Below are 27071 nucleotides of genomic sequence, written 5' to 3'. Positions count from 1 at the left end.
AGTATGTTTTTTATATATATATATTATATATATATATATATTTTTAGCTTTCCTGATGTCCAGGTAATAAAAGTAGCTACAGGAGTGTTGGTGCTTAAAGAAATGGATAATGAAGAACTTTGTATTTCACTTTATTTCTTTCATTAGGTGATACTATCACTGTAAGGGCAGTTTCTAATATTAAAAACAAAAAAAACAAAACAAAACAAAAAAAAGCTTGAGAAATGTGGCTGTGTGCAGCCCTGTGTTTCTGTGGGATCCTGAATCTCTAGAGAGTGCTTGAAGGGGCAAATGGCTTGATTTTAGAGATGCATGAATGAAGCTCTGGCCTTTACAAGTAAAACTCCTATCCCACATACAGTCATATTTGAGTTGGCCTCAGGATGCAAAGGTGACACTGATGACCAAGAGCAGCCTTTGCTTGCAGCTGGCTTTCAGGAAGTCCAGCCTCTTACTGAGTGCTTCGTTATGATTCAAAGTACGGATGTTTTTGGCACATTTTCCTTGTTGGACTTGAGATGACCTGAGAGAGATTATAAACTCTTTTGGGGTTTTTTTGCAACTCTCATTCCCGAGAATCCCCATCTGCCAGCTTGGGGATTTGCTGGAAGTGCTGTATCAGTGCTGCAGAGATAATCATCAGTGGTGTCTGCAGTAGTGCTCAACAGCATTTGGCTCAGCCAAGGAATGTGCCCTTAACATAGCCAGGGTGCCCCAGATGTACTTGCTGTATCGGTACTGAGAAGAACTGTTGAATCTGCTGCAAGGCTTTCTAGCCACGCTTGTATTTGGCTTGGACACTGTCATCCCATGCTCAGAGCTGGAGTGTGTGTTGGCAGCAGGGAATCGTTGTCACAGAGTAATTCTGAGCGCAGAGGAGTCAAACTAAAGTTCATTTTGTTCTCTCTTAAAACTTACAGCAGGCTCAAGTTGGCAGGGGGTGCCTTAGCTGCTTTTCTTTCTTTTTGAGTGGTTTTGGGTTTTTTAATCAATAACTCCTCTCTATAGTAAGTAGTAGTAGTATAGTATATAGTCTTTTGTTATATGTCAATTAAACCTTGTGCTCGTGAGGCTTGATGCTGGTTATAGAGAGGTGTCTTGCTTGCAAAATAAGTCTCTGTGTCAATCCCATTTTAAATGGTATAGCTATAGGCATAGAAATAGTGGTATGGGATCACACTTAGACAAATGTGTAACAAAGAGAACTGTTTAAAAAAAAAATAATTAATTAAAATCATTCATGTAATGAAGTAGCAACACTTCCTAAAAGCTAAAAACCAAGAATAGTCTAAAGACTTGGGTGCAGTTTGTGTAGCTGTGAGACACGTGTATGCTGAGGTCTGACAGCGGTGATTGAAGGCAGGGCTGGTGGGTGCCCTTCCTCATTCACTTCTGTTACACCTCGCTACCTTTGCTTAGATTAAATGTTGGTTATCGTATCTAGTTGTAGTAGTGGTTTTCAGCAGCAGATGAGAGAGCCCCTGAGCTCCATCCTGAAACCTGACCTTATCCCAAGGTGTGTTATAGGTAGGTAAACCATGTTTGGGGTTTCTTTAACAATAAAGAAATGTTTGGACTAGAAATATTGGCATGTGGTTTGTTTTTATTTGTGGTGGTTTTTGTTTTGTTTTTATCTTCTCCTTTTTTCCCCAGTCGCAAACCTTCATCTGGCTTTTTTTGTTGCCAGTTAAGCAATACCTGTGTCTGTTGCAAATCCTCGTTGAGTTTGAAGTGTGAGCATCTGCAGGACTCTTCCTCTGTAGGACTGAGATCTTTCTAGCTAATTTCCAGGACCTCATCTGGAGAAACTGTTTTGCTTCCTTGGCTCTGTCGTGGAATTGGAAAACTGAGCTGTGAATAAATAAGCATGGGCTCATCCAAAGGCCTGAGTTGTAGCTGGGAGGAAAACGTGAGGCAGGCTGGAAGTAGCAGCCCAGAACAGCAGTAAGCTCGATGCCAGCTGCTCTGTGGTGCAGGCATGGCCCTTGGTGGGGTAACAAGGCCTCTTCGCTGATGGGTTTTTGTTGGTTTTGTTTTGTTTTGTTTTGTTTTTTAAATTTCTGTGAGAATGTGACCCAGGCTATGACTCTGCCCCACCTGACTAGGACGTGTGGTCTTGGGGGTGTTTCACTTTCCTGCTAAATACCTTTACTGAACAGGAGACCAGAGCTGCTTGGATAATACCGGTCAAAATCAAACACATCCTACTTTCATAAATAAACTACAGTGTAAACCTTGTTAGAGCTCTAAAAATAGAGGTGAAAATGGCATGAAGTGAGTAGCTCCATTCCTTTGTGGTGATGGGCAGTAAGTGCTGGCAAGCAGTAGAGAAAACAGGCCAGGAGCAGAGAGATTGCCTTTGCTTAACAATAGTCAGCTCCCTGGCTCACTGAAACAGGCTGCCCAGAAAAAAAAGTCAAAACTAGTACGAAAACATGAAGTCGATTAGTTAATGGTGTTGTTTATCCTGTTTTCTATGGAAAGCAAGGAAGAAGGAGGAGGATATCTGCATCTCCTGGTGGAAAATATGGAAAGACAGCTCCTGGAAATAAACTGTAGCCATGATGACATCTTTAAGTCGCATCAGCAAATGTCATAAGAAACTCTGAATTTTAAGAAGTATTATCTTCTCCATAGGGATCAGGACTTAAAGAAACAAATGTGAGCAGAGTTGACTAAATGCTTCTTGGAGCCGTATGGTGAAAAGGTGCTCTTGAGATCCCTTCCTTCTGTCACACATCATTTGTTGCATCCAAATAGAAGCAAATCAATTCATTAGTCAACCTAAAAGGTGCTAATAGCTCAGTTGCTCTTGCTCAGGTGCGCTGTTGCTTACCTTCAGTTTTACTGTAGTGAACTCTAGCTTACCCCTCCAAATGTTCATGTAGTTACTAAATGGGATGTTTTAGCATAAATTTTCAGGGTATGTAAGCTTTTGTTCAACTGTAGCATTCCAACATCATGATTAGTATGGCAACTAACAGACCTACCCAGACTTATTTACTATCCAGACTGGTTTACACTGCCAGAGCCATGCTTCTGTGATCTGTTTTTTGTTTTTGTTTTTTTTATGGCAGTGCCTAAGGCCCAGCTGACATCAGGGTCCTGTTGTGCTAGGCTTTTAGGCCTTGTCTCCAGAGAATGGTTGTCTACAGAAGTGTTAGACAAAGGGAACACTGTTCAAATCTGGATGGTGGGGGAGGGGAAGGGAAGTAAGTAAGACTTTAGGGAGGAAAAATCTTCCCCCTTGAAAAGAATCGGTTTGGTTCTCAATTCTTCTGCAGAGAACTCCCCAGAGCTAGTCCAGCTCCCATTAGCAGTCCTAATGGAGTATTGCTTCTCGAAGGCTTTCCAGAATACATCCGATGCTCTCAGCTTTGAGCTCTGATGGTGAGAGCAAACCCAAACTAACTAAACCTGTTCTTGGTGTGCTCTTTCAGTATTTGGATGTGCCAGTGGTGCTCCTGTCTTCTAGCCAGCCGTTACTCAGAGTTGAAAGCACCTCAAGATCTGCAGAAAGTGAATTTCTGAAAAGCAGAGATGTGCAGCATGCCAAAATTTCAGTTTTCTATGATGTTGGCATTGGAATGATTCGAGAAAAATAGTTGCCTAAGCAAGGAAAGTGTGATGCAGTGGCAGCAGGGTGTCCAGACAGTCTAACGTACCCTCTTTTGGTAGTGTTGGACTGAGGAGAGGGAAAGGTTTGATGTTGCAGTCACTCATAGGGTAAGCTTAAGTGGCTGTCTGTTGGAAAGATAAACTCTGTGCCTCTGTGTCATCCATCTAACAGGTTTAGGTAATCCCTTGCTGTGCTGCTTATTTATTTTTAGTGGGTCTGTACTGTGTAATGCATGTGTATTCCTAATGGAGGGTCTGCAAATCTCTGCTTTTCACCCAGGGACAGCATTACTCCTACCCTTATTTCACGGGTGATCTGTTCTTAATGGAAAGGAATAAGCCTCACAATGTTATATTTGTCTTGTTTCAGCTCTGTAAAATGCATGGAGATAGACAGTTTTTCTGTATCTCGCTTCATTAATTTGCCTGGCTGACCCTTACTTAGTATCAGATCACTTCAGTGATTATTGCCAGCAGATCTGTGTTTTGTTTGACTAAGCTTGAAGAGACAGGAAAGAGGATCAGAGTATGAGAATATTTAAATATTGGAATTCTGACTTATTGCATACTTGACTGTGCCTTTCTCGAGTCAATGTGGTAACTGACACAGGTGGCAAGACAGCCTTTCTCTGAATAATAGGAAAGTAGTTGTTGTTTCCATAGTTGCAAGGCTTCATGAGGTGCTTTTAGTCTTGAAACAGAGCAGTTCTCTCTGGGTCTAGGCTGCTTCTCAGATCTGTATAGAGCACCAAAGGCTAAATACCTCTCTTTAAAGTCAGTGTCCCAGGTGACACAGCTAAGCAAGCTGTAAGGAAATGGTATCCTTACTGCCATATAGCAAAAGCCCTATGGAGATGCTCAAGCATTCTTCCTACCTGGCTGCTAAGCCAAATATTTTCTGCAGCATAGGAGTGCTTTTCTGTTGAGAGAGAAGATGAGCAACTTATCAGAAGTTTCTGTCTCAGCAGCTTCTGTGTATTCACCTTCTCTTCTTACACTGCCAGCCCACCTTTTTGTTTGAGTTAGTGGAAGCAGAAACCCCACTAACTCCTGTTTGGTTTTCAATTCTGCATGGATAAGCTCAGGTTTCCCCTTCCTAAAGGTGAATGTCCTCTTCTGTTTCCACCTGCACAGGCTATTCCTATAGTCTGGATATTCATATCACAATTAAAGGTAAAAGGCAAATCTTTCCTTGTTTTTTTGTTTTTTTTGTTTGTTTTTTTTTTCTTTTGATTTTCCTCCAGTAGCTCAAAATGGATCAGTCCAGCTGAGCAAAACATAGTAATGTGCCTGTAAGTCTCTAAATTTCAGAGAGGTTTGGAAAAAGCCTTCTGAAAATACTGAAGTGGGTTTGTAATCTCTTCTGGGGAGTGTGGGTGATACTACTTGCCATGTATGTCCTTGTCCAATGCAATGCAGCTCACTAGTTGGCAGCCCGCTAGCTCAGGGAGCTCTGTAGCCTGCTATTCATCACTCTGGTACTTGTTTCCGAAGCTGTCATTTCCTGCTGCCCTGTGCAGGCAGCTCTTTGAGGCTCAGCTCCTGGGGTCACTGCAGAAACATGGCTTGAATGAAGCTCGGGAGAAGAGCAATGAAGTGGTGTCTGAGGGCGAGCAGAGCATTCAGCTTCTTACATCAGTATTTGCAATAATGTACCATCTGGGCTACGGTCTTGCCAGATCTAATAAATAGAGCTGGACAGAAGCTGTATTTGGAAAGCAGAGCTCCAGGGAACAGCTGGGGTATGGAAATGGCTGTTTCTGAGATGGCCAAGTGCTGCGTGGTGCTGCTTTACACACTGAGCTGGGCACCAGGAGACCAAAGTGTCTCCCTTCCTTTAGCAGGAGGAACTTCATGGCTCTGAAGGATTCCATACAGCTGCTTGTAGAAGGGCAGTGTCTTTAGCTAGGTAGCCCAGCTGTGCTTCAGACTGAGCCAGTGTCACTGCCTGCTTTATCTTTTGACTTCTGCTGAATGGTCTTTGTTCCTTGCTTCAAGCTTTTGTCCAGTGCTGCTGGATTCTGCCCTGAAGTTATTGAAGTCTGTCTCAGAGGTGGCTGCTGTATTTTTGACTGAAAAATGGGATTCCTATGCAACTCTAGCACCTGGAGTGCTGTTTTGTACTCTGCTAGGATCACTCCTTGTCCACAGAGTCTCTTTTTCCTGAATCCATGTGGCTTTGAGGATTTCTCAGTAAGCAAATGACATCGCATTCTCTGAAGACTTCAGAAAAAGAAATTAAAAGGAAAACAACTTGTCAGTCTGTGTGGGCTGTGAATACTGGCTATTCTCTGCTGCCTGTGAAGGCTGTCTCCTATCTGCTGGGTCTGGGGGTCTGTAACATTTTAAACCTCTAGGAAGTAATTTGTAATCTTTGGACAGGATTACCATGAGACCCATTTAAAAGCTTATTCATGTTTTCCTAGAGAAAGCTTGGACACAAAATATGTTTGCTTTAAGATTAAGTCCTGTGAAGGTAAAGGAAATTGCATGCAAGTTTGACTATTGCACCCTGTTGGCTGACCACAGAAAACGCAACCTCACAACTGGTAATGAGAGTCTCCATTGGTTCCTGGGGCTGAGATGCTCCTATGGGGTGGAAGGCCATCTATTTGCATGCTCTCACTGTAACCATTTGCTCTGGGAAATCTGCTGCAGGCATAGCCTTTCTGAAGGCAATGGGTTGCTCTTTTGCCATAGAGCGACCACCTGGATCTGTGTGTTCTGCACTGTTTGCCTCAATCTTTCTCTACCTACACCTCAACAAACTCACTTGGAGCTGGGGATTCCTTAAGTTACTAATGGCTACAGACATGGAGTCCATGATATCATTTGAGCATGAACCCTCACTCAGATCTATAAAGTAGGTGTAAATGTAGAAATGATGTGTTGCTGGAGAGGAGATGGCTGAACGGGCTTTGAGTAGGGCAAGGGAGGGCTTATTGTTTGGCTTCCCTACTTGGGCTGGATCTTCCCAAGAGTAAAAGCACTAAGTAGATAAAAAACAGAAGTCCTATTGGAAGTAGAGATGAAAGTCTGTAGGCTGTAATTAAGGACACAGCAAGGAAAGTAGCCCATGAATGACCTGAATGATCAGAGAAGCTGTACTGAAAGAGATAGGCTGCCGTTGGCATCCTCACTGGTTAGCTTCTGAGGGCTTGTGTAACGAGAGGAAGGCACTGTACAGGTACCACATGATGCCCGTACAGACCCCACACACAGCTTTTTGTACTGGCTATTAAGTCAATGTGCTCTCTAGCAATCTTATCTTATGGTTACTACAATCAAAGATTTCTTTGCTGAGAGAGGAGTACGTGTAGATCTGTCACTTTACAAGAGAAAGAAGATTGAGGAAAAGAAAGAGAAAACTAATCTGTACTGCAATCAGACTTGAAGGTCAGGCAGGAAGTCCTGTTTCCAAGCCAATTCGATGGAAAAAGGAAAATCTGCAGTATTTTCTGAAATAAGTAGAATGAAGTATTTTCTGGAATACCTAGGCTGGTTCTGCAGGTCAAATAATAGGATCAGGCTGGCCAGTGCAAGTCAGTGGCCTTCTGAAAGCTTTCTGGCTACAGTGGATCTTGTTTTGCTCTCTTACTGAGCAGTGCTTGGCATTCACAGGCTGACAGCTGCAGCCAGGCTGCCTATGCAGTACAGTATGCCCACCAAAAGAAAGCTTTGTTCCTTGTCATGATTGATAGTTCCTCCGAGAAAAACACTCCTCTCTTAGTTCCTTTGTTTCTGTATTGAGCAAAGGCTGTGAACCACAAACTGCTTGGCTTATATGGAATGCACACACTGCAGACAGTTTCACCATGAGGTGTTCGTGAAACAAGTGAAGCAGGAAGGGGAAGACTATTAAATTTATTTTCAGAAGGCATTAGTATATTTGAAACTCGAAATATCTTTTCCTTTTTGCAACTTGCAACCTGCTGGCTTTTTCATTGCTCTGTTCTCTTTCAGCCCTCAGTAGCCTGTGATGCTGGCCAACGTTTGGGCATGATGACTGTTTTTTGTTTTTTTTTGCAACTGGCAAAGCTAGTAGTACTTTCTTCTGCTTCTCTTTTGGGAGCCCAGGGTACTTGATAATTTGGGGAAAGCTGGTGATATAGAGCTTGATGGGACTTTGCCTGGGATTTACAGGACATTTCCAAGACTTTTGCATAGCTGTTAATGTAATAGTGCATTTATTTCCTTGCTTTAAGGACACAACTGGTGTAATTTGTACTGGATTATACAATGGCCTCATGGATGTACGTGCCAATTTTTGAGAACGTGTTTGGCAGATGCCTTCATTCCAGCTGTGTCAATACATGAGCTTGAGGTCTTTTTTTCTTAAAACAAAAAAAAAAACCAAAAAAATAAAAAAAAAAAACAAAAAAAAAACAGGGAGGGGAAGCCCTTAGGTATCTACTGAGCCATAGCAAATAGCTGCAGATCCAGCATAAGGGGAGTTTAATGTTATCAGAATGCTAAGATAAACAGAGCATTTTACACTTACGTGAACATGCATAATTTCCCTATTATAATAAGAGATAAGTATGTAAGTATTTTTCCAAATGTGTACCTCTGGACGACTTACCACCTACTTGCATATAAGATTTGAACAAACACAGTAATATGGTATTTCCTCGTTGTCTAAGACTCCGAATATCCATCGTCTCTACTAGTGATGTAACCCATAAAGTATTAGAGCTGATTTGTATATTATCCAGTTTTTGCTTTTCCCATGAATTTTTCCCATGTTCTAAACATTTCTGCTTATTCCAGAAGTACAAGAAAATACAGCTCCAATCCCAGTAGAAGACTAGAATTATGCTTTTTTGAATGCAGAGGTCAGGGTGTGAATTTCTACATATGTTTGTGCATATAATGTGATGTGAAAGAAATCCAGGCAAGCTAGATGTTAAAGCCAGAATCTGAGATTCACTTGGGGGCTCTCAATTGAGTGCTTATGTACATACCTAGGCAGCTCAGCTACTTTTGGTCCAGGAAAAACTTGTGTGACAGCAATAATTAAATATTTTATTCACATGTACTGCATCCTTCATGCCAGCTAGCTTTGCAACCAAAGGAACTGAGTATAGCAGGAAGGGGGAGAGGTACTAAAGGCACAGCTGCAGAACTTCCATCTGCTGAGCTCATGTGATTGGTAGTAGGGGTGGAAAAAGATGGCTAACTTGAAGGATTGGGATAGCAAGTCTGTAACCACATAGACTGGAAGCAACTAGTTACCTTAACAGGTAGTTATTACAAGGAAAAGATGACTCTTTCACTTGTAACACCGCACAGACTTTGGGATTCATTTCTGATTTCTCTGAATTCGGTAATAACTGGAGTAGTGCAAGGAATTCAATTCCCTGTGCTGCTGCTGAGCCCTAAGTATTAGCTGTTTAGCTATTACTATCAGCTATTGCTGGAGAACAGCAAATCCTGGTCTCAGTTCTTGGCCTTCTGTTCTGACTTTTAGCTCCATAAAGCAAAGTGCTGTTCTGTTAATAGCCAAAAAAATGATATCAGCAGAGACCAGCCATCCAGTGGTCCCCACCTCCTACTTCCCATCTCTTCCCTCTCCTCAGGAAGCCCTCTTCTCAGACATTGTTTCCATCAGCAAATTAAGCCAAAACTGCTGTAGCCTTTACCTTGAAAACACAGCTTAGCATTCAGATTCCTTTTAAAAAAGGTGGAGGAGAGTGAAGTGTCTCCTATGCATTCTATATTTGCTTTGGGTTCACAGGGCTCTTAAGTGATGCTCTTAAGCTGAAGCTGCTGTTATGTTGGTGTAGGGTTTCTTGTAAAATGCTGAAGCAAGGCTCTGGAGCGTGCAAGCACTTAGATGGGCTGACTCTTGACTGTCTTTGACTCTCCAAACTTAACTTATTTTCTTTGAGAGGGAGAATGCTCACATTCCTTCAAAAAACAGACAAAAAAAAAACCAATGAAACAGTAGTACTAGAGTTTCTATGTTTGTAGTTCTCCATTCAGCTTTTGGTGGTCTGATAGAAAACCTGTTTCATGGCTCATATAGAAATTGCAATTCCTGTGGTGCCTGACAAGTTTTCTCCTATGCTGGACTACCAGAAGAGGAACTGCAGGCAAGACACCTTTCTGTTTTCTCTCACATGAGAAATCTAGCAACTCTGCTGCCCAGCCAGAGCAATGTAAAGTTCTTGGGGTATTTCCTCAGCAAATTTGAAAACCTCTTGGAGAAGAGCAATAATATAGGCTATAGTGGGTTTATTTTTTGTTTACTCCTGAAGTTGTATGTACCTAGAGGTCAACCACAAGTAGTTGCAAGTTAGATTAGAACCCTTGTACACTTGACTGCTTTTGCAAAATGGGGCTTCCAGTTGGGAATGGATTTGCCCCTGGAAATGCATAGATACTGTGCTGCTAGGATGTAGCTCTAGGACTTGAACCGGTTGGAAGGATCACGACATGCAGTTGAGCTGCAATCCTAATATTGGAGTCTCCTTCTCTGGAGATGTTCAAGACCTGCCTGGATGCCTATCTGTGCGACCTGGTGTAGGGAACCTGGTTTGGCAGGGGGGTTGGACTCAATGATCTCTGGAGGTCCCTTCCAACCCCTACAATTCTGTGATTCTGTGTGATTCTAACATGTGGCCCAGTCTGGTTTGGTATGGCACGTAAAAGGCTGTGAATCTGTGCTGTCAATCTTCATTATGTTCCAGTGGGATGTCTGGTACAAGTACATCTTTTTTCTTTTAGCACATCTTCTGTTTGAGCCCTGCTTCCGTGTTTAAAAGGAGGTAAACCTTGCTTATGACTGCCATGAAATCTGTGGTGCACACAGGCTGAGAAACCCTGTGTTTGAAGATGAAAGCTGCCTTTAATATTTCACTGACTTTAATAATTCACCCAGAGATGACAGCCTCAGTCTGATGGGCAGTGGCTCACATATGGACCTCTATACCCTAAACCACAGTAAGGGCCATGTGAGGAAGACCTCTCGCATGTATGCGCATATATAACAGAAAGGTGCCTCTTTGTGATAGCAAGCATGTAAAATGCTCTGAAATCAGGCACTGGCCTTATTTCATGTGATTTCAGTGCTGTCAACCAGGTGCTGTTGCCAAATGTGTGTGAATAAGCAGCCCGGTGCAGAGAGAAGAGCCAGCATGTACAATGGTAATATCTAACAGTATACGGACACTGCAGTGAAATTTTAGGAAGTGGGTGTGGGAATATGCTTACTGCACAAAATCCCTCATGCAAAATGCTACTTCTGATGTCTTTCTTCTTCTGCGTGTTCTTTGGAGGCCTGTCCAAAGCAATTATAACTGACTTTTCTAGGTGTATCAAATATACATGCACTGTGTGGGAAGTAAGAGCTCCAGAGGGGAGGAAAAAGCAAGTGCCTGCATCTGTACAGCAAATACTCACACCCAAGCTGTTCTTTAAAAAAGCAGACAGCATCTCTGAGTGAAAATAGTCAGCTGTTGGTGTGAAAACGTCTGTGTGCCATATTTGAAGAGGCCTGATAGCATCTAGTACTGCTTTGCAGGGCAACTCAAATTGTTGGAACTGTCTTTTGAGGTTTCTTGATCTAAGGCAAAAAGACTTAAAGGTAGCAGCTCTCTGAACTGCAAAGAGCACATCCAGATGTACCAAACTGCTGCTTAAGTGTGGTTTTTCCAAGACTCTTGAGAGGTGGAGTGTTATTTAAGTGTTTGTTTAGAAGAATGTGTTGTCCACTCATGCAGGAGAGATTCTTATTCCCTTTTTACAGTGCTGCTACCCTTGTTTATTTTGGTTAATTTAAAAGTTGGCGGTAAAGATCTGCAGAGAACTTAATGGCTGAGGGGAGAACTAGAGGCCAGTATTCAGCAAGATCATGCTTTTTCTTTTTGTCTTTTTTTTAAGTTTTTTTTTGTGGCACCTCATAAGCTACTTTTGTTCAAGCCCTAAATTTCCCGTCTGTGTGCAGAAATATGGAAGCAAAGATGGGTGAGGGTCAACATAATTGAAACTTTCACAAAATATAGTCCTATAACTGTTTTGTGAATCACTGTTTTCTGGTGGTTTCCAGTAGGGTTGGTTGACGACAACCCTCGCTTCCTTAATTCTACATTTTTTTTTAAAGCCTTTTGGTGAGAGAACTAGGAATATAATTAAAATCAGAATTAAGATTCTTAGAATCCTTTTTTGGGGTCACTTATTCTTAAATGTCGCTAATCTGTTTCACAGTCATCATTGTAGTAGAAGTGGAACTCTTTCATCCCTTAATAGCTGATGTAGATCCGTACCAAAATCTGAGCGATCAGAAGCTAGATGGACCTTGTGAGTATTGAGGTATCTTGGCTATTGCAGCGAAGGATGCTGATGTATGCCAACCAAAAAGTCAACTCACGTGGAGAGAATGTTGCATGCTTACCTTAGAAATTTGTATTCCTGGATTAATATTAAGGCACAATTTTGAGTAATACAGCAAAACTTAAGCTGAGCTTGATGCCATGGCTATAGTTCTCTATGTGCCTCCTCTGGGACTGAAACTCCCTTTGAATCCTTACCAGGGCTGAGGTCCAGGTTATAATCTCCATCTAGACATCCATGCCACATCAGCTTTAGAGCTGCATATTGATGTCTGAGAGTCAGAGGTATCTGTAAGGGTTAACTCGAGCTACAAATCACTGCCTAATTTTTACAGATGGTGTGAGTGCAAGAGCGAACCTCAGACTGGCTTGGCAGCGCACACAGATAACTTTACATAATTCCATGCAGATGTTGCTGTAGAATGGATTTAATAATGAATTGTGAAGTTGAGCTAAACTCCAGCGTAGAGAGAAAACTCAAAATAAATGCAGTGTTTTGTTCTGTTTCAAAAGTAAATTTTCTAACAACGTTTCTGCAATACCGTGATGGTTTGGGAAAGGTGGCAGGGGAGGGACAAGCAGTAGTTGCCTTATTTTAGTCTTACTTTCTGCAAACAAAGGCCAATCTGGCTAACTTGCCTGTAGACCAGGAACTGTGTGAACTTGCTAAATAAATAAATAAATAGGTGGTGCTGGTGGGGCCAAATAGCAGCTGCTGTCATATTTTTGATGGATTGGTAGTGCAGAGCAAGCTACGGCATTAACAGCTGGGCAGATTTGCTTTCTGCAAGTTGTGGGTGTCATGCACAAGCTGCATTGTGGCACTTACTTGCCCTTCCTCCACTTTCTCCTAGGAGGCTCTAAGTTCTTGCCCTTTGTTGTTATTTACTTTCAGTAAAGGATATGGCTTAGGTGTGCCATCATAATTCAGATACCTTACCTTGTAAAGTATGAGCTACCTTAGCAATTTCTGCCTGTGCACTCTAAAATTCCACATTTTTCTTGTGAGCATCCATTTGGACTTTTCTTCTTTTTGTGCTTAATTACAAGCATGTACTGAACTGTGTTTGCTACCCATGTCAATGCATTACTGGTAAACGAGGAACAACCATGAAGATGCATTTTTGAAACTCTGGCAGATTCTGAGTGCTTGCTGCTGTGGCCTTCGTGGCAAGAGAATCCACCTCCTGCTGAGGAGGAATAACTAAATTTAAACTTTCCAACCATGAGCTTCATGAAGCGAAGTTTCCAACCCTCTGCTGGGCCAGAAAATGGAAAGCTGTGTCTGAGCTTGGAGGGTAAATAAATAGAGCAACCTAGCAGCTGTGCTGTGACAAGCAAGGGGGTTTGTTCCTTGGGCCACATGTCTCCCTGCAGCAGGCTCCAGGAAGAAAAATGAGGAATTCTAACTCCTGTCTTCCAGTACAACCTTCCCTAACAAATTTTGATATGAATGTGGGAGGAGAAGGGTTGCAGAAGGGCTGTGTGGCCACCACGTGAGTCTGTGATTTGCCATAAATGTATTAAGTTTGTGCCCCATCTATTTATAAACCAGCCAGCTTGTCTCTGTCTTAGCTCATTACAGGCAGGTTCAGGTTCCTGTGAAATTTCTTGGTTTTATGATGGCCATTAAAGTATGTAAACTGTTTTGAAGCGCTTGTGCAGAAATAACTGCTTTCTCATCTCCCTTTGGGGAGGCTCTGAAACTGCTGTTGAACAATAGCTGGTGCTATTCTGACAAATCAGCTTGCATTTTTGGGGAGATATTATAGAAGGTAAAACATTTCCATTGTTTTCTTAGCTTTTTATTGTCCTGTATCTTAACCCTGCCCTTACCTGATGGGAGCGAAATGTAGTTCTACTTGCAACTGAGAGCCACAGTTTGTTGGGTGAGCAGCTTTACATTGAACTTAACACAAGAGTCTATAGCTGAATGGAGCCAAGGAAGAAAAGAGGCAAGGACAGTTACAACAGGGATGCACTTAACTAAAAGTTGGATGAGTAAGATTGTAGGTGAACCATCCATAGCTGTGACCTAAAGGTTCTCTCAATAGAGTTCACTGTCATTGATGTTTTTATAAACGGTGATGGAAACATGGAGATTCAGATGAGAAGCCAAATAGCTTGTGTTTACAGCCTGAAGTCATGTTTCAGTTGTTGTTTTCTCCTCTTATTTCTGAGTAGTCCTTCCTGGAGTGTTGAATTCTGGTCATGATTGTTGAATGACAGCCTCAGTGACAAGTGTGCTAGAAGCACTTATAGCCTAATCTGAGATTTGTGCCCTTCAGTTACTCTAACTCCTTTTTTTTTTTTCTTTTGGTGATGCACCATATCAGGATTTGTACCATCTCCTTCATTTCCCCAGTGCTGAGGAAGTGTTTCAATTCTGTAGATGTACACATTGCAAAAGCTTTGAGAGACTGAACTGAATAACTCCAATCAGAGTTGTTGCGGATAGATTTCAGATTTCTTAGAAGAAACTGTCCTTAACAATTATTTCTTTATTTTTGTGACTCGCTTGTGCACTCATCTGGCACTGTGAGGGTATCTGATAGAAACAGCCTCTTTCTAGGAGGATTCAGAGTGATTTAAACCTACTCTAAGTGTTTTGACTCTCTACCTGTTTCTCAGTAGCATCTCACTATTCTTGCTCTTACTCTGTTGACTGAGCAACTTCTTTTGCTTCTTTTGTAGGATGGTGGTTTGTGAGCACTGCAGAGGAGCAGGGCTGGGTCCCTGCTACATACCTGGAATCCCAAAATGGAACCAGAGATGATTCTGACATCAACACATCCAAAACTGGGGAAGGTATGGAAAGTTTTTTGTTATCAAGGGGAAACTGGTACTTGCTTTGCTTTATGCTTTTCCACCTGTAGGAAACAAACTGTGAAGGCTCTTATCACCATTTGTGGCTGCTAAACCACTGCAGAACTTCTCTGACTTTTTTGTATCAGTACATAAATTGTTGCAGAAGAAACTGGGGAAAAGCACAAGCCTGTAATCCCTTTGTGACTCGGACTGTCACTGTAACAAAAGTTCTAAAGCAGAAATGGTGTTCATTTTAATACTCTTAAACAATACGAAAACAACTTTTGTGCAAGTCCAAGCACTGTGTTCTTGTAGAGATCTTGGATTGTGGTGGCTTCTGAAAGAGAGAATTTGCATAGCTTATCTACAGAAATTATACAAATGAGAGCTGTTAATTGGAAGATGCTGCTTTTTGAAGCCGCAGGCGATGAAAAAGAGGTTCAACTTCAGTGGTGGCTTCTCATTACACTTTTAAAATAAATCCTTGAAACTAGCTTAACTGCTGCTTGCTGTGTTCTGTGAGTGTGTGGAGGTCTTATTCTGCTAAAAATGAGATACCATTTGTCATGTATATGTATTCAGCAGCACTGTTTTTTGGCTAAAGATGCTTATTCAGGTTCCAGAAATGGAACAGTACAGCCTCATGTGTTCCCCTTTTCCATTATGAAAGACTAACCACAGCTTAATGGACTTTTCATGTAGTAACTGTGTACAAAGGACACTTTTATTATTATTTGCTCCATTCTAATGAATCTCTAGCTAAATTTGTAGGTGCTTTTGACATGATGCTCATTCTGCAATGTATGTGGAAAACAAACAGAACTTCCTGTCGAACAGATAGGTTTGAGATGTGTTGGGATGATTCTGCCCATTAAGATAGCTAACAGCCAGAACATTGTTTTGTGCTGGACATCAGGAGTGATATCTATGGCTTATTCACATCTTTGGCTCTAATGCTTTTTTCCCTGCTCAAAGCTACCCGTATCCTGGGTCACTTAGGATTTAGAGACCTACTGGTAGACCAATCTGCTATGACACAACGTTTTAGCAGATGCAAAAGCAGTTAGTGAAGTTCCTGCTGGTAAAGAGCAAGCAACTTACTGCTGTTCTCTGAAAGAGTTGAAGAATGTCTTGTCTGTTGATCTGTAGCTGCCTCCCTTTTCCTGACTCTTAAATATGGCGTGTGCTTGACAGCCTTATTGCTTTAACTGCTTTCATTTTAAGATCTCTTCCTTTCATGTTGCCCTCTGGAGTGTACTCTGCACAGGGTTGTTGCTGCATGGCAGTCTTGGTAATGGAAAATCCATCAAATGTTTATTATCTTCTTCTTCTCAGCCCTCTTTAATCTGCTACATTGCTCTCCTCAGCTATGGTCAGCAGTCACATTCCCTGTCTTACTGCAAGTCCAGATACATTGAAATCTGAGACCATTCTTCCCATGTTCAGTTCCATCCCAGTGACAAATCTAATTGCATTACTTCCACAGCTGCTTTGATGTGCCCAACTTTTCTTTGCTTTTCAGTAACTTTGTTCTATGTTATTAACCACAAGCTGAGGCTTCTTTTGTTCTTTTTTTTCCTCCTTTTGTTTTTTGTTTTTTTTTCTTTACTAGAGCTATTCTTGCCACGTAGTGAAATGTCCTCCTAATATTTATTAATAAAAAGGAAAGGCTTTCTTCAAGAGTTAGTCCTTCCTTATTGTACAGTTCTATGATAAGGAAAGACCAATTCTTGAAGGACGAGAGGAAATGGCTTCAAGTTGTGCCAGGCTAAGTTTAGGCTGGATATCAGGAAAAACTTCTTTACAGAAAGGGTTGTTAAGCCCTGGAGTAGGCTCCCCAGGGAGATGGTTGAGTCACCATGCCTGAATGTGTTGTAAAACCATTTGGATGTGGTGCTGAGGGACATGATTTAGCAGAGGGTTGTTAGAGTTAAGGTAATATGGTTAGGTTGCAGTTGGACTTGATGATCTTTAAGATCTTTTCCAACCTGAGCGATTCTATGATTCTGTGAGTGTGTAAAAACAAAGATACTTTCACAGACAACTGGCCAACTCTCAGTAAGCAGGTGAAGGGGGTTCCAATAAAACTGGTTGGGCTGCAATTAAGTGCCCCAGTCTGTGTGTGCAGAGTGTGTATGGCAGAAGTGTTTCCGCCTTCTATTTGAGCCTGCACAACATCTTTCTGTAGGATGAGGGCAGACAGTCAGGTGCTACCTGGGCCTGTGTTTAGAGCATCAGCCTCTTACAAAGTTTGGAAAACTTTTGGAAAGCAATACAGATGAACATTTGCAGCCACAGAAGCTGTTAAATCAGAACTCTGAAATAATCCCCTGAAAGGATTAGATACTTTTTGATAAATAACCCTTCTGGTGTCTAACTATGGATGCTGGGGGGGAGAGGGCAGGGGCATCAGCTGCTTGTTTGGGTAAGTTAATATTTTCTTACTTGAACAGCCAATCCTTCCCCTGATCAAATCACTCTGCTGCTCCTGGTTGCCTGGAATCCCACGGTGTCTGCTCTCATGAGTCTGAGAGTACATTCCCAAAATGACTTAAGAGTCAACATAAAGGAATTAATTGATGAACAGCTTTTGCTTTAATCTGATAACACCAAGCATGCTTCCAACAGAAAGGAAGGCCTTCCATTGGAAGCATGGAAAAAGGAAAGTGTCGAGGTTTTGTGCCAATCCGAATGTTCTGTGTTCACATCTTCACAAGTAGACAAAGGAGCTGAAGTTCAGTTCCATGTATGTAATCTGCAAAACAAGTGGTGTCCTCTGTGCACAGCTGCTCTCACAGTGTCATTTCCATAAATCCTTCATCTTTGTTTATATTTGAAGCATAAATTACTGTTTGAGTGCGGAACTAATTCACATTTCTAGCTTGTTAGCTTCTTGAGCCTGCTCAAAAACAGGTTAGTTATCAAAATAAGTTTTTATTTCCTTATATTTTTAATCAGTATGTTAGAAGTTGTTTGAATCATGAACGTTATCTGTGGCAGTACTTATGAGTCATATGTTGCAATCAAGGAGACGTCAGTCTCCACTTGAATTCAGTTCCTGAGTGCTGTTAAGTGTGCTCACGTATGAGAAGCCATATTCTTTGTTTTTCTACCTGGATTTTTTTTTTTTTTTTTAACATGATAATTTGCTTAGAGAGGGTTAGAGCTCTGGTTTTGACTGTTGCATGGAATGGACTGAATTCTTCAAAGAGCCTTCAGCCTGACTAGGACATGCAACAGTAGTGTGATATTGATCTGACCTGCCACTGCAGTCACCACGGGCAAGTTTTCCTCTGTTGTGCAGTTTGCTTTTGGGTATACATATGTCTTTTCATATTTTTCTTAAAGCCAATAGCAACAGTAGCAATTTTTGACAGTTCTAGGTGATTTATATTTCTCAGGCTCAAGATTCTAACTTGTTTTACTGTACTATATCAACTAAACCGGTTTCTGCCTCCCACCTGATCTGTTTGTTTAACAAGACTGGTGCTTGTAAATGCCATGTTTTGTTTTTATTTCTCACCCTCCCACCATTATTTTTTTTTTCCTTTTATGTTTCCATCCATGTTCCAAACTAGTTTCTAAGCGACGCAAGGCTCACCTGAGGCGCCTGGACCGGCGATGGACGCTGGGCGGGATAGTCAACAGGCAGCAGAGTCGAGGTGAATGAATAGCTTCCTGTGGCAACAGCCCTAAGGGCACACTGAAAACCACGCCGCCTCAGCTTTTGTGCGCTTGAGTGCTCCCCAGGGTCTCTCTCCCTCGGTACACTGCTAGAGGGAGGCTGAAGCTTCAGAGTTCTGATGTGTGTGTCATATATGAGAAACTGAGGGTATCTTGGAGCCAGGGTTAGGCACCTCAAAAAGTGAAAGGCAAATAATTATGTGTAATTCTGTAGCGTGACTGCTTGTGCAGACTGGCAGAGTTCACATCTGTTGTGTTTTAAGTTTGAGTGCATCTGTACTCAGTCTTTCCTACCTCCGCAAGTACAAGGGATACGTTCAGGGCTATGAAGAGCCAAAAAAGAATTCCAGAGTGATCAGAGATGACCAAAGAGATCAGAGATGCGTGCTGGAAAATGCTTGGTGTAGTCTCCTCTCTCCCCTGTAAGCAGGGCTTAGTACCAGAGGAAGAGTTCTAGGGAAGTTCTGGGAGCTTCTGGATGTCAGTCCTATTTCTTTGAAATGTCACCACCAGCAGCATCTTTTCAGCTTTGGTCTGGTGGGAGCATGGGGGGAAAAATCAGCCTCACTTCATGTTTTGAAGCTGCATTTGGAATCTGATGAGGAATCTTCCAAACCAAGCACTTCTCCAGAGCATGCAACTCATCTTTCTTGGAGTAAAAGCACCACTTTCTGTTTTGTTCTCCACTGTCTTGCAGGATCACCCAGGTAGTCACTGCACTTTATAAAGGGGGGGGGAGGGAACCTGCCTCTTGTACCACTGTGTGATTTTTACTTAACCTTACTGAGAGAATGAAACCAGATATAAGCAAAAAGAAACTTACCAGCTCCCAGTAAAGAGAAAGTGTACTTCTAAAGTTTCAAACTTACCTTCTCCTGGTTTTGGTGGTAGTCCTGTGTGCAGACCCATGAAGATTCCAAGCAACAAATAACTTCAGTGACTTTTTTTTAACCTGTGCTTCAAAGTATCTTTGAGGGAACCACAATAACAGGAGGGGTTGTCTTTCCCTAGGGTAGCTTCCCCGTGCATTAACCAATACTGTCTTCATAAGGCAAGATCCTGCCTTAGGCACCAGATACGCACCAAAGGTGTCAAAAAACAAACAACAGTAAGCACACATGCTGGTATATAGGGGGGAGAAACAGCTTCTGGACCCAAAGAATTTGGGAGCTACTTATTTTTTTCATATCAAACTCTGCCAGATGCTTCCTGACACTTTAACTAGGAGAACTTTGGGGAATCAGTTTTCTAAGCGCTCTGTTTACCATTTTATATATATATAAATAACATGTTTATATTATATATATAAAATAACATATAAGAACATAAAAGAAAACACATATTTATATATATATATATATATATAATATAATATATATAATATTATATAATAATATAATATAATATAATAATAATATATATAAAAATATGTGTTTTCTTTCCTATTCATACTGTACTGAAACAAAACTCAAAAAATGTTAAGGCTGCAGGGCCAGTCCTGTAGCATAGTGTGCTGGTAATACTCAAGGATCTAAGTTGCATTCCCCTCTTTTTCCTCTTCTACTCATCGTCTGTGCATACATCTTTTCCAGCCCTACCCTCTGGCTGGTGTCATGCTGTCTTCCCTGGCAGTCTTCCTCACCACACAGTCTCTTCTACCCCAGCCTTTGTCTTGCTCTGTAAAAATTTCTTCCCTTTTAGGCCCAAACAGTGCTGGGTTTAAAATTGTCTTGGATAATGTGCCTTATCTCAAGCTAGATCATGGCAGCATCTCAAGGACTGAACATCTTCCAAGGAGGATCTGCTTGTATGAGTTCCCTCCGATGCATTTCAGCTATAACTGGCCACATTTGCTAAACCTAAGGTGTATGGTGTTATTTGAGATGTGAGATGAGGAAGTTCTTACAGGAACAGGTTGATGGGAAGTAAAGATAGTGCTCTGAGAACCTGGGGACACACTGGAGGTAGGATGCATCTGGTATAGCAGCAGCCTGTTCAAGCATTCATCCGTTCCAAACTGCATTTGGAGAAGTATGAGTCGTTTTGGGTGTCCAGCCCACTGCTCTCTAACAGATCACAGTTTACGCGAGGTCAGTAGAGACTTGTTTTTTGCTTCTTTCCCTCCCATTCCAGCCCAAAAGGCTTCTAACAAGGCCAAATTTGGGTGGGTTTGCACAGAAATGACAGAATACGTGAACTGTGCATATGTTGCTGCTAGCCTTCAAGCTCGTGCTCCAAAGCACAGAAGAACATGAGGCTGCACAAATATGAGGCTGCCAAAACTGCTTAATGCAGGGAAAACAGCTTCCCCTCCCCCACTTGGCCTCTTTCTTGGAAATAAATTCAATTAAACATTTTGGCTGAAATTCTTCCCACCCAGCGATATTCTGCTTGAGATGGTCCCAGCTTTTTGAGCGGTTAGCTCTGAGAGTTCACCGGAGTTCAAGGCAAGCTAAAAGGATGCTTCCATTCATTAGTGGTACTCAGGCATAAATAGAAACTGTTTTACTGTCTAGTTTTGAGATCAAACCGCTTAAGCCATAACTGAAGATGGATCTGAAGGCCAGGACTTTGGAGGCAACTTGAGGCTTACTTTGTCTTTTTCCAAAGACCTTTAAAGAGGCTGAGCAACCCCAAGGCTCAGATATCTGGGAGTAATGTTGCTGGGTCTGCAAAGAGGAAAGATGAAAGACAAATTATTGAATATCGTAGTAGTGCTCCTTTTATAAAGCTGGAAAAAAATCTGCAAAGAGAACAGCTGTAGTCTGTTTTTACAAAGAGAAACAGATGACATTTGTTACTGAAGTTTTCTCTTTAAAACCGTCTGTGGTGTGCCCAGATCTAAGAGATTATGTTGGTTTATGTTTCTTGTGTAGTTGCAGAGCTTTTTTTTTTTAAAAAAAAAAAAAAAGTTGAATATTTCTAAATATGGTATATTTTCTAAATGTTGGCCTGTAGTTTTTGAGACCCAGCCTAATACAAATGCTGATTGTGAGGAGAAGCTTGAACATTTGTAGTTTTCTTCAGACTGACCCTTGTTGGACCCACAAGGTGCAGAGTTCACGTTCTCTTGCACCAGGTGAAATGCTGTTTCTACAGATGCATTTACCTGGAAATTTGCCTAGAAGAGAGCTTGGGATTGTTTATGAGCTTATTTCACAAGAAGTCATTTGTGCTATTAGAGTTTGATTGGGAAAAATGGGGGTTTACATGCTGTTTTATATGCCAGGTATTTGCTGTAAGTTACTGCTTCTCTGGGTTTGTGCCCAGCATTCTCATTGGAGCTGGTACAGTGCAGGGGAGTACTTTACATTTATTTGTGCCAACAGTGTAGCAATACACAGACTGTATTTCTGTCAAATGAACCTATTATGTAAGAGTAGCTGCTAGCACAAGAAATAGACTATTGAATGGAAGAGTCAAAGTTCTTGCTTGAAAACTATACGTCTTCCTAGTGCTTGCCCAACTTGTTGTGAGAGTGATGGAGCAGAGGGGAGGCAGCTCAGAAGCCTCCAAATTGCTCTTGAGGCTTGAAGCCATCTTCTTGCCCAAGTGCATCTTTCTGCAGCCTATTTGCCAGCTGTGGCAGCCTGACTGCCACTTTCAAGTGCTAAATCAAATTGGCACAGAGTACTAGATGTAGTTTAGTTTCTTCCTTTTTCTCCTACCTCCTCCCACCCTTGTACTCCAAGCAAAGTAGTAAATGTTTATTACTTCTTGCTGGTTGAATGTCAAGCATGTGTAATACAGAACTGTTTAGAAGAAATGTCATTATTCTTTTGTGTGTGTGTGTGTTGGCATGATGTTTCTGCTATTTAAAGGAAAAAAAAAAAAGAGGGGACAGGAAGGAATGGGAGAGAGACAAAAGCTGAAGAGCTCCTGTCTGCAGATGGTCACATTTGATAGCTGTGGCTAGTTCTTTTCTCTGCAGAATATTTAGACAAGGAAAGCACAGCCGGTGTTGAGTCGCCGCGTCTCTCTCTGGAGCAGGGAGACTTTTTCCAGAAGCAGGTCTGACAAAGGGGGGAGGGCGAGCAGACTGCTGACTGAGGGGAAAGTATTTTGAAAGAAAATTCTTCTGTGGTTTGGAAGATGTAGGGTTGGGGCTGTTGCATTTTGCTGAGAAATCGTTAATTGGCTAATTTCTAGCCCAGCTCCCCTCTATCCTCCCCCTAACATTTCCAACCAGCCTGGGGTCACAGAAAGTTGGGGGCATGTCCAGGCACCAGCTGAGCAAAGGAAATTGCTCCCTTACTTGGCTCCTGAAGTGCTGTGGATAGCTTGCACGCTTGTTTATGGAGAGAGGAGAGAGCAAACTTCTGAAATCTAGGTGAAGGAGGGGTGTGCAGTGCAGGGCATTCAGAACTTGGACACAGAAATGTCTGAGCGCTGGCCATTTGCCTGGGAGAGTTGAGACTGATCATGCAGGGCTGGAAATGTGCGTGGTATTTTCACTGCCATAAATGCAAGGTTCCAGTCCCAAATACTTTACAGCCTAAACAAAGAGAATGAGAGCTCATGCATCAAAGGAGCCTGGGCAAGTGGCAATTTGGCATGCATCTTATTACAACCAAAAGGTTTTTCACGGTGGAAAGTGATACTTATTTGGTATTTTTAAAAGCTTTTAGAGAAGGGCTAAAACTAAGCTTGTTTGGCAAGGCAGGAAGCTGGGGTAGGTGAAGCTTATTTTAGTAAGGATTTGAGAGGTTTGGGGTTATTTGATACCATAGAGGAGGGAGCCTGTTCAGGTTGATGAGGCATCATGGGAAAGGCATGGAGCCGAGCACAGAAAGATGAAAGGATTTGGAGGAGTGGGAAATGGAAAGGGAGTGAAACGGTTACGTGTAGTAGGATATTAAAGCAAGATGGTACCCCTAAGACTTAAAAATGCAAGGTGGGGCAATTCAATTGGATGCCACACCTGATAGAAAGTGGTTGAAGAACCAGAGTGATTCTGGACAAGAGCAGTGTGCTGGGAAGGGAGCAAAAGAGAGGAGGTGGCTGTGCAAAAGAGACGGAAGGGCCCGAGATCTAGCTGAGGGGAGCAGCAGTGATAGAAGATTTTGAAGATGTTGGGAAAAGGAGCTGTTACCTTGGTGATAGACTAGAAAGAATCTGAAATAACCAGTGCCAAGGGAATTGGGAAGATTGAATAAGGAAGATTTGGAAACTGCTACTGAAGTTCTATGTTACAGCTCTAGCAGTAAAACCAGAGGTCTGCTTTCCTTGACCTGAGTAAGTATAAATCCAGACAACCAGAGGAGGGACCAAGTTCCTTTCTCAAGACACCTCATAACTCTAGTGTGTGTGTGTGAGCACACGTGTAAAATCTGAAGTCTGGGTTTGACAGATGGGATTGGAAGAAACCTTTTAGGCTGTCAAGTTTAGTGCCTTGCTCTTTCTGATAGTTAAATAGTTTCTTCAGGAACTGATGTAGCTTCATCTTAGCTGTTCTGAGGTTTTTCCTCTGTCTTAATGGGGCACCTGGTATGGAAAATGCCATATCCAATGTCTAAAATTTCTTTCAGATTCCATTTTCTCGTGTAGACAAAAATACAGCAGATGAAACAAAAGGGAACCTGTTTGGGTGTTTGCTGGTTAAAGGGAGGGTGATGGAGTGAATGCATCTGCTGGATCTTTAATGAGAGGCTCTAGTTCTAGACGAAAAAACACTGTGAAGCATTGTTGTCTTGGTCTGCCGTTACACAAGAATAAGTATCATCTGGCATGAAGTCCTCCTGAATCATAGCATGATTTAAAAGCAATGTTATAAGTACTTTAATGCAAAAAGTTGCACTTTATTAAACTGCATCTGAAAATCGGTAGAAAAAGATGCACAGGCACTGTTAAATTGTCCCAGCTTGCTTTTTGGATTGTTTGATGTGAGTTACTTTCACATTGCTTTCAGCAGTCTCAAACAGGACTCTGATCTCAAAGCTAGGAGAAGCTGCACCATCACCAGCCTGTCATTTGTGTATAGGAAAGGCCTCAGCTCTCAGCTTATGTAAATGTTGCTTCCAAGCTCTACTGCCTTTCCTGAGGAGACTTAAGGAAAAAACAGAGTAAAATAGAAGCCTGCCTCTGAGGAGAAGAGAAGGAAGGAGGAGAAAGGCTGATGGGGATGTCAGGTTTTATAGTAACAAGTGGACTCAGCGCTGGACTGCCAGAGACTCTGGGAATGCTCCAGGTGGGTGGTGTGGGTCTGGTAGTCCAAACAGGGCAGAAATTCTTGTTGTGCACGTTTTAAATGTGTCAGTGTCCAGGAGGAGAGAATGGTGCGTAATAATCCTTGCCTTCCAAGCTAAGTGGGTTGCAATTGAATAATGCATGATGTGACAGGCTCATATTGTATCTCTCTGACAAGAAGGCATTGCTTCCTCATGAGTGCCATGCTTAGATCTACAAGGGTAGCTGATTTTCCAGTAGAGGTATCTCCTTCAGTTGAGCTGGAGAAGATACGTTTGACCTGCAAACTAGAAATATAGAAATATAAGGGAAGTTGTCTGAACTATTAACAGATCTCTGACTGTCACGTACTAAGATCAGAAGTGTCTGCGTGCTGTTTTCAACTGATCCTGAAAGGGAGTCAGACTCTCATCTCTTTATTTCCAGAATGCAGCCCTGTAGCTGGTGTATGTGTTTTGTATCACGCAATAGAGCTAATTCTGCCCACTTGACCTCAACGGTGAAGTTGATGTAATGGAAGCTGCAACTGGGAAATACAAGTTATATTCTTGCTTGCTTTTTTTTTCTTTTTGACTGGTAATTGTTAAGTCAAAACTTGATGAATCAGGATTAAACACTTGTGAATTCTTTGCAGATCTACGGCATGTAACTTTATTGGTGGGTCTGGGATGGTTCACTGACGTGTATTCTGTACTGTTGCCTGTCACAGTATCTGAACAAAAGCAGTATATTTCAGAATTGCCAGTGTAATTCAGTGCAGTGTCTTGCCACTGGCTGCTGCTCTGCTGATTCTCTCATGAAGCCATTCATCTATGTTAAGTCTTTCCAGTCACTTTACATATCAATCATAAAGTGTCAGATATCTTCTCTTAAAGACTTGTGAATAGTAATCTGATATGTTGAATGCTGCATCAATCCTCTTAAGTGACACAGCTATTGAAAGCTCCACTGCTCCCTCCAGCAAATATTGGTTTATGCGTAACATCCTCTGCCTGGAGACAGTCTCTGAGAAGCAAACCAGAATTACACTTGGGTTGCAAGGGGACCCGTGTCTTCAGAGTACTGTTTAAGTTACAAACCTCATGTGTGTTTGTGGTATCCTCTGCACCACTGACAGAAACCAAACGTGTGTAATCTTGGAAACGACCATAATTTTTGCTTTGAAAGCACTTTGCAAGGGGAAATTTTAATGGTGCCTTCCTGTTTTTGATCTGTAAGCTTAAAAATAGAACTGTGAAAGACGAATGTTATTGGGCCCTCTTTTCTGAGTGGATTTTTACCCTCAGAGCTATGATTGTCTTGCTTCATGAGAGAACTTCTCTCTCAGCCTTCCACTTCCATTCAGTCTCTTTTTAATTTCCCCTTCCCTCCCTGCAGGGAGGAATCTCCTGAAGCCTCTCCTCTTGAAGAGGAGTTAACAGCTACAAGAATGAAGATCTAAGAATGAAGGTGCTCCTGGACAGAAAAAGACAGACTGTGGCAGCTCAGAAAGACCCACCAGTCTCACCTGTGCATCCTAGTGTTATGGCCCCCTGGATGGGATTACACCCGCCCTAGCAATTCCTTGTTTATTTCAGGAGTTGTCCAGTGTCTCTGGTCATTTGGAGCCACTGACAAGCAGTATTGAGTGTGATGCAAGGCAGCAAGATGAGAGCAGTAGGCCACACAGTAATGACAGTACTGGAGGCAGAGTGCTACTTAGGAGCAGTCTCTCCCCATTAAACCTAAGTAATAGTGGGAAGATGAGGAAAGGCTGCAGCTGTGCCAATGGGAGGATGTGGCTTCTCCTTGGTATGGAAATAAATAGGAGGCATTCCTTTTGGAGCAACCTGTATAGACTTGAAACAGTGTTTTCAGTAGGGTAGGAAGAGATCTAATGTTCAGAGGGTGATTGCATCCTGGTTTGCGAAGGACCCTGTCCGCAAATTTTGATTTCACTTGCATTTTCAGACTCAGACATGCTGCTGCTGGAGTTGGTGGGTGAACATTGTGGCCATTCCTCAGCCACAAGAGACCATGCTGGAGCAGGAGTTTGGAATACTCTGTTGCAGGTGTGAATGCCTGAGCCATGACTTCCCCTGTCCTCTGCAGAAGGAGGGAAGTTGCATCTCTGGAGACAGTAGGACTGCTTTGCCTGGCAAGAGGAGCTGGAACTGGCTGAATTGCTGGCTTTAGCTACAGCAGGTGCACATGAGGAAGAAAGTAAGGGAAACAGAGAGACTCCTGCTGTAGCTGTAGTGGCAAGGGGGAGCTTCAACAGCCTCGGTTACAGAGCAGCTTTGGTGTGGGGGAGACCAAGCAGAGCCTTCTTCCAGTACTAAGCAAGCACATGACAGCTCTTTATAGCTGTCCTAGAAGTGTCTCTGGAAGTGTAGTGTTTCTCTGGAGTGTGTTGCAGCTCTTTACCTGAATTTCCTCTTGGCCCTCTCCTCTGTCCAGAGA

The 27071-nt window shown here is 42.2% G+C and overlaps 1 protein-coding gene across 9 annotated transcripts in view; it reads left to right on the top strand.

Annotated features, from left to right (window-relative positions):
- The window catches only part of SH3PXD2A (SH3 and PX domains 2A), a 231211-nt gene that overhangs the window by 189419 nt on the left and 14721 nt on the right, over nt 1-27071 (top strand). For 7 of the 9 annotated variants that reach the window (XM_042863578.1, XM_042863576.1, XM_042863575.1 and 4 more), the window contains 2 exons: nt 14646-14759; nt 18338-18421. In XM_042863578.1, coding sequence (XP_042719512.1) covers nt 14646-14759; nt 18338-18421 — 198 coding nt within the window. The remainder of the gene's footprint in view (nt 1-14645; nt 14760-18337; nt 18422-27071) is intronic. The other 2 variants (XM_042863577.1, XM_042863580.1) reach the window with 1 other exon arrangement.

This window comes from Lagopus leucura, unplaced genomic scaffold (genome assembly GCF_019238085.1).
Source record: "Lagopus leucura isolate 7727_CA_CO unplaced genomic scaffold, USGS_WTPT01 Super-Scaffold_741, whole genome shotgun sequence".
NCBI lineage: Eukaryota > Metazoa > Chordata > Aves > Galliformes > Phasianidae > Lagopus > Lagopus leucura.
The sequence above is the reverse complement of the archived record's forward strand: the minus strand, read 5'-3'. Positions and strand labels throughout refer to the sequence as shown.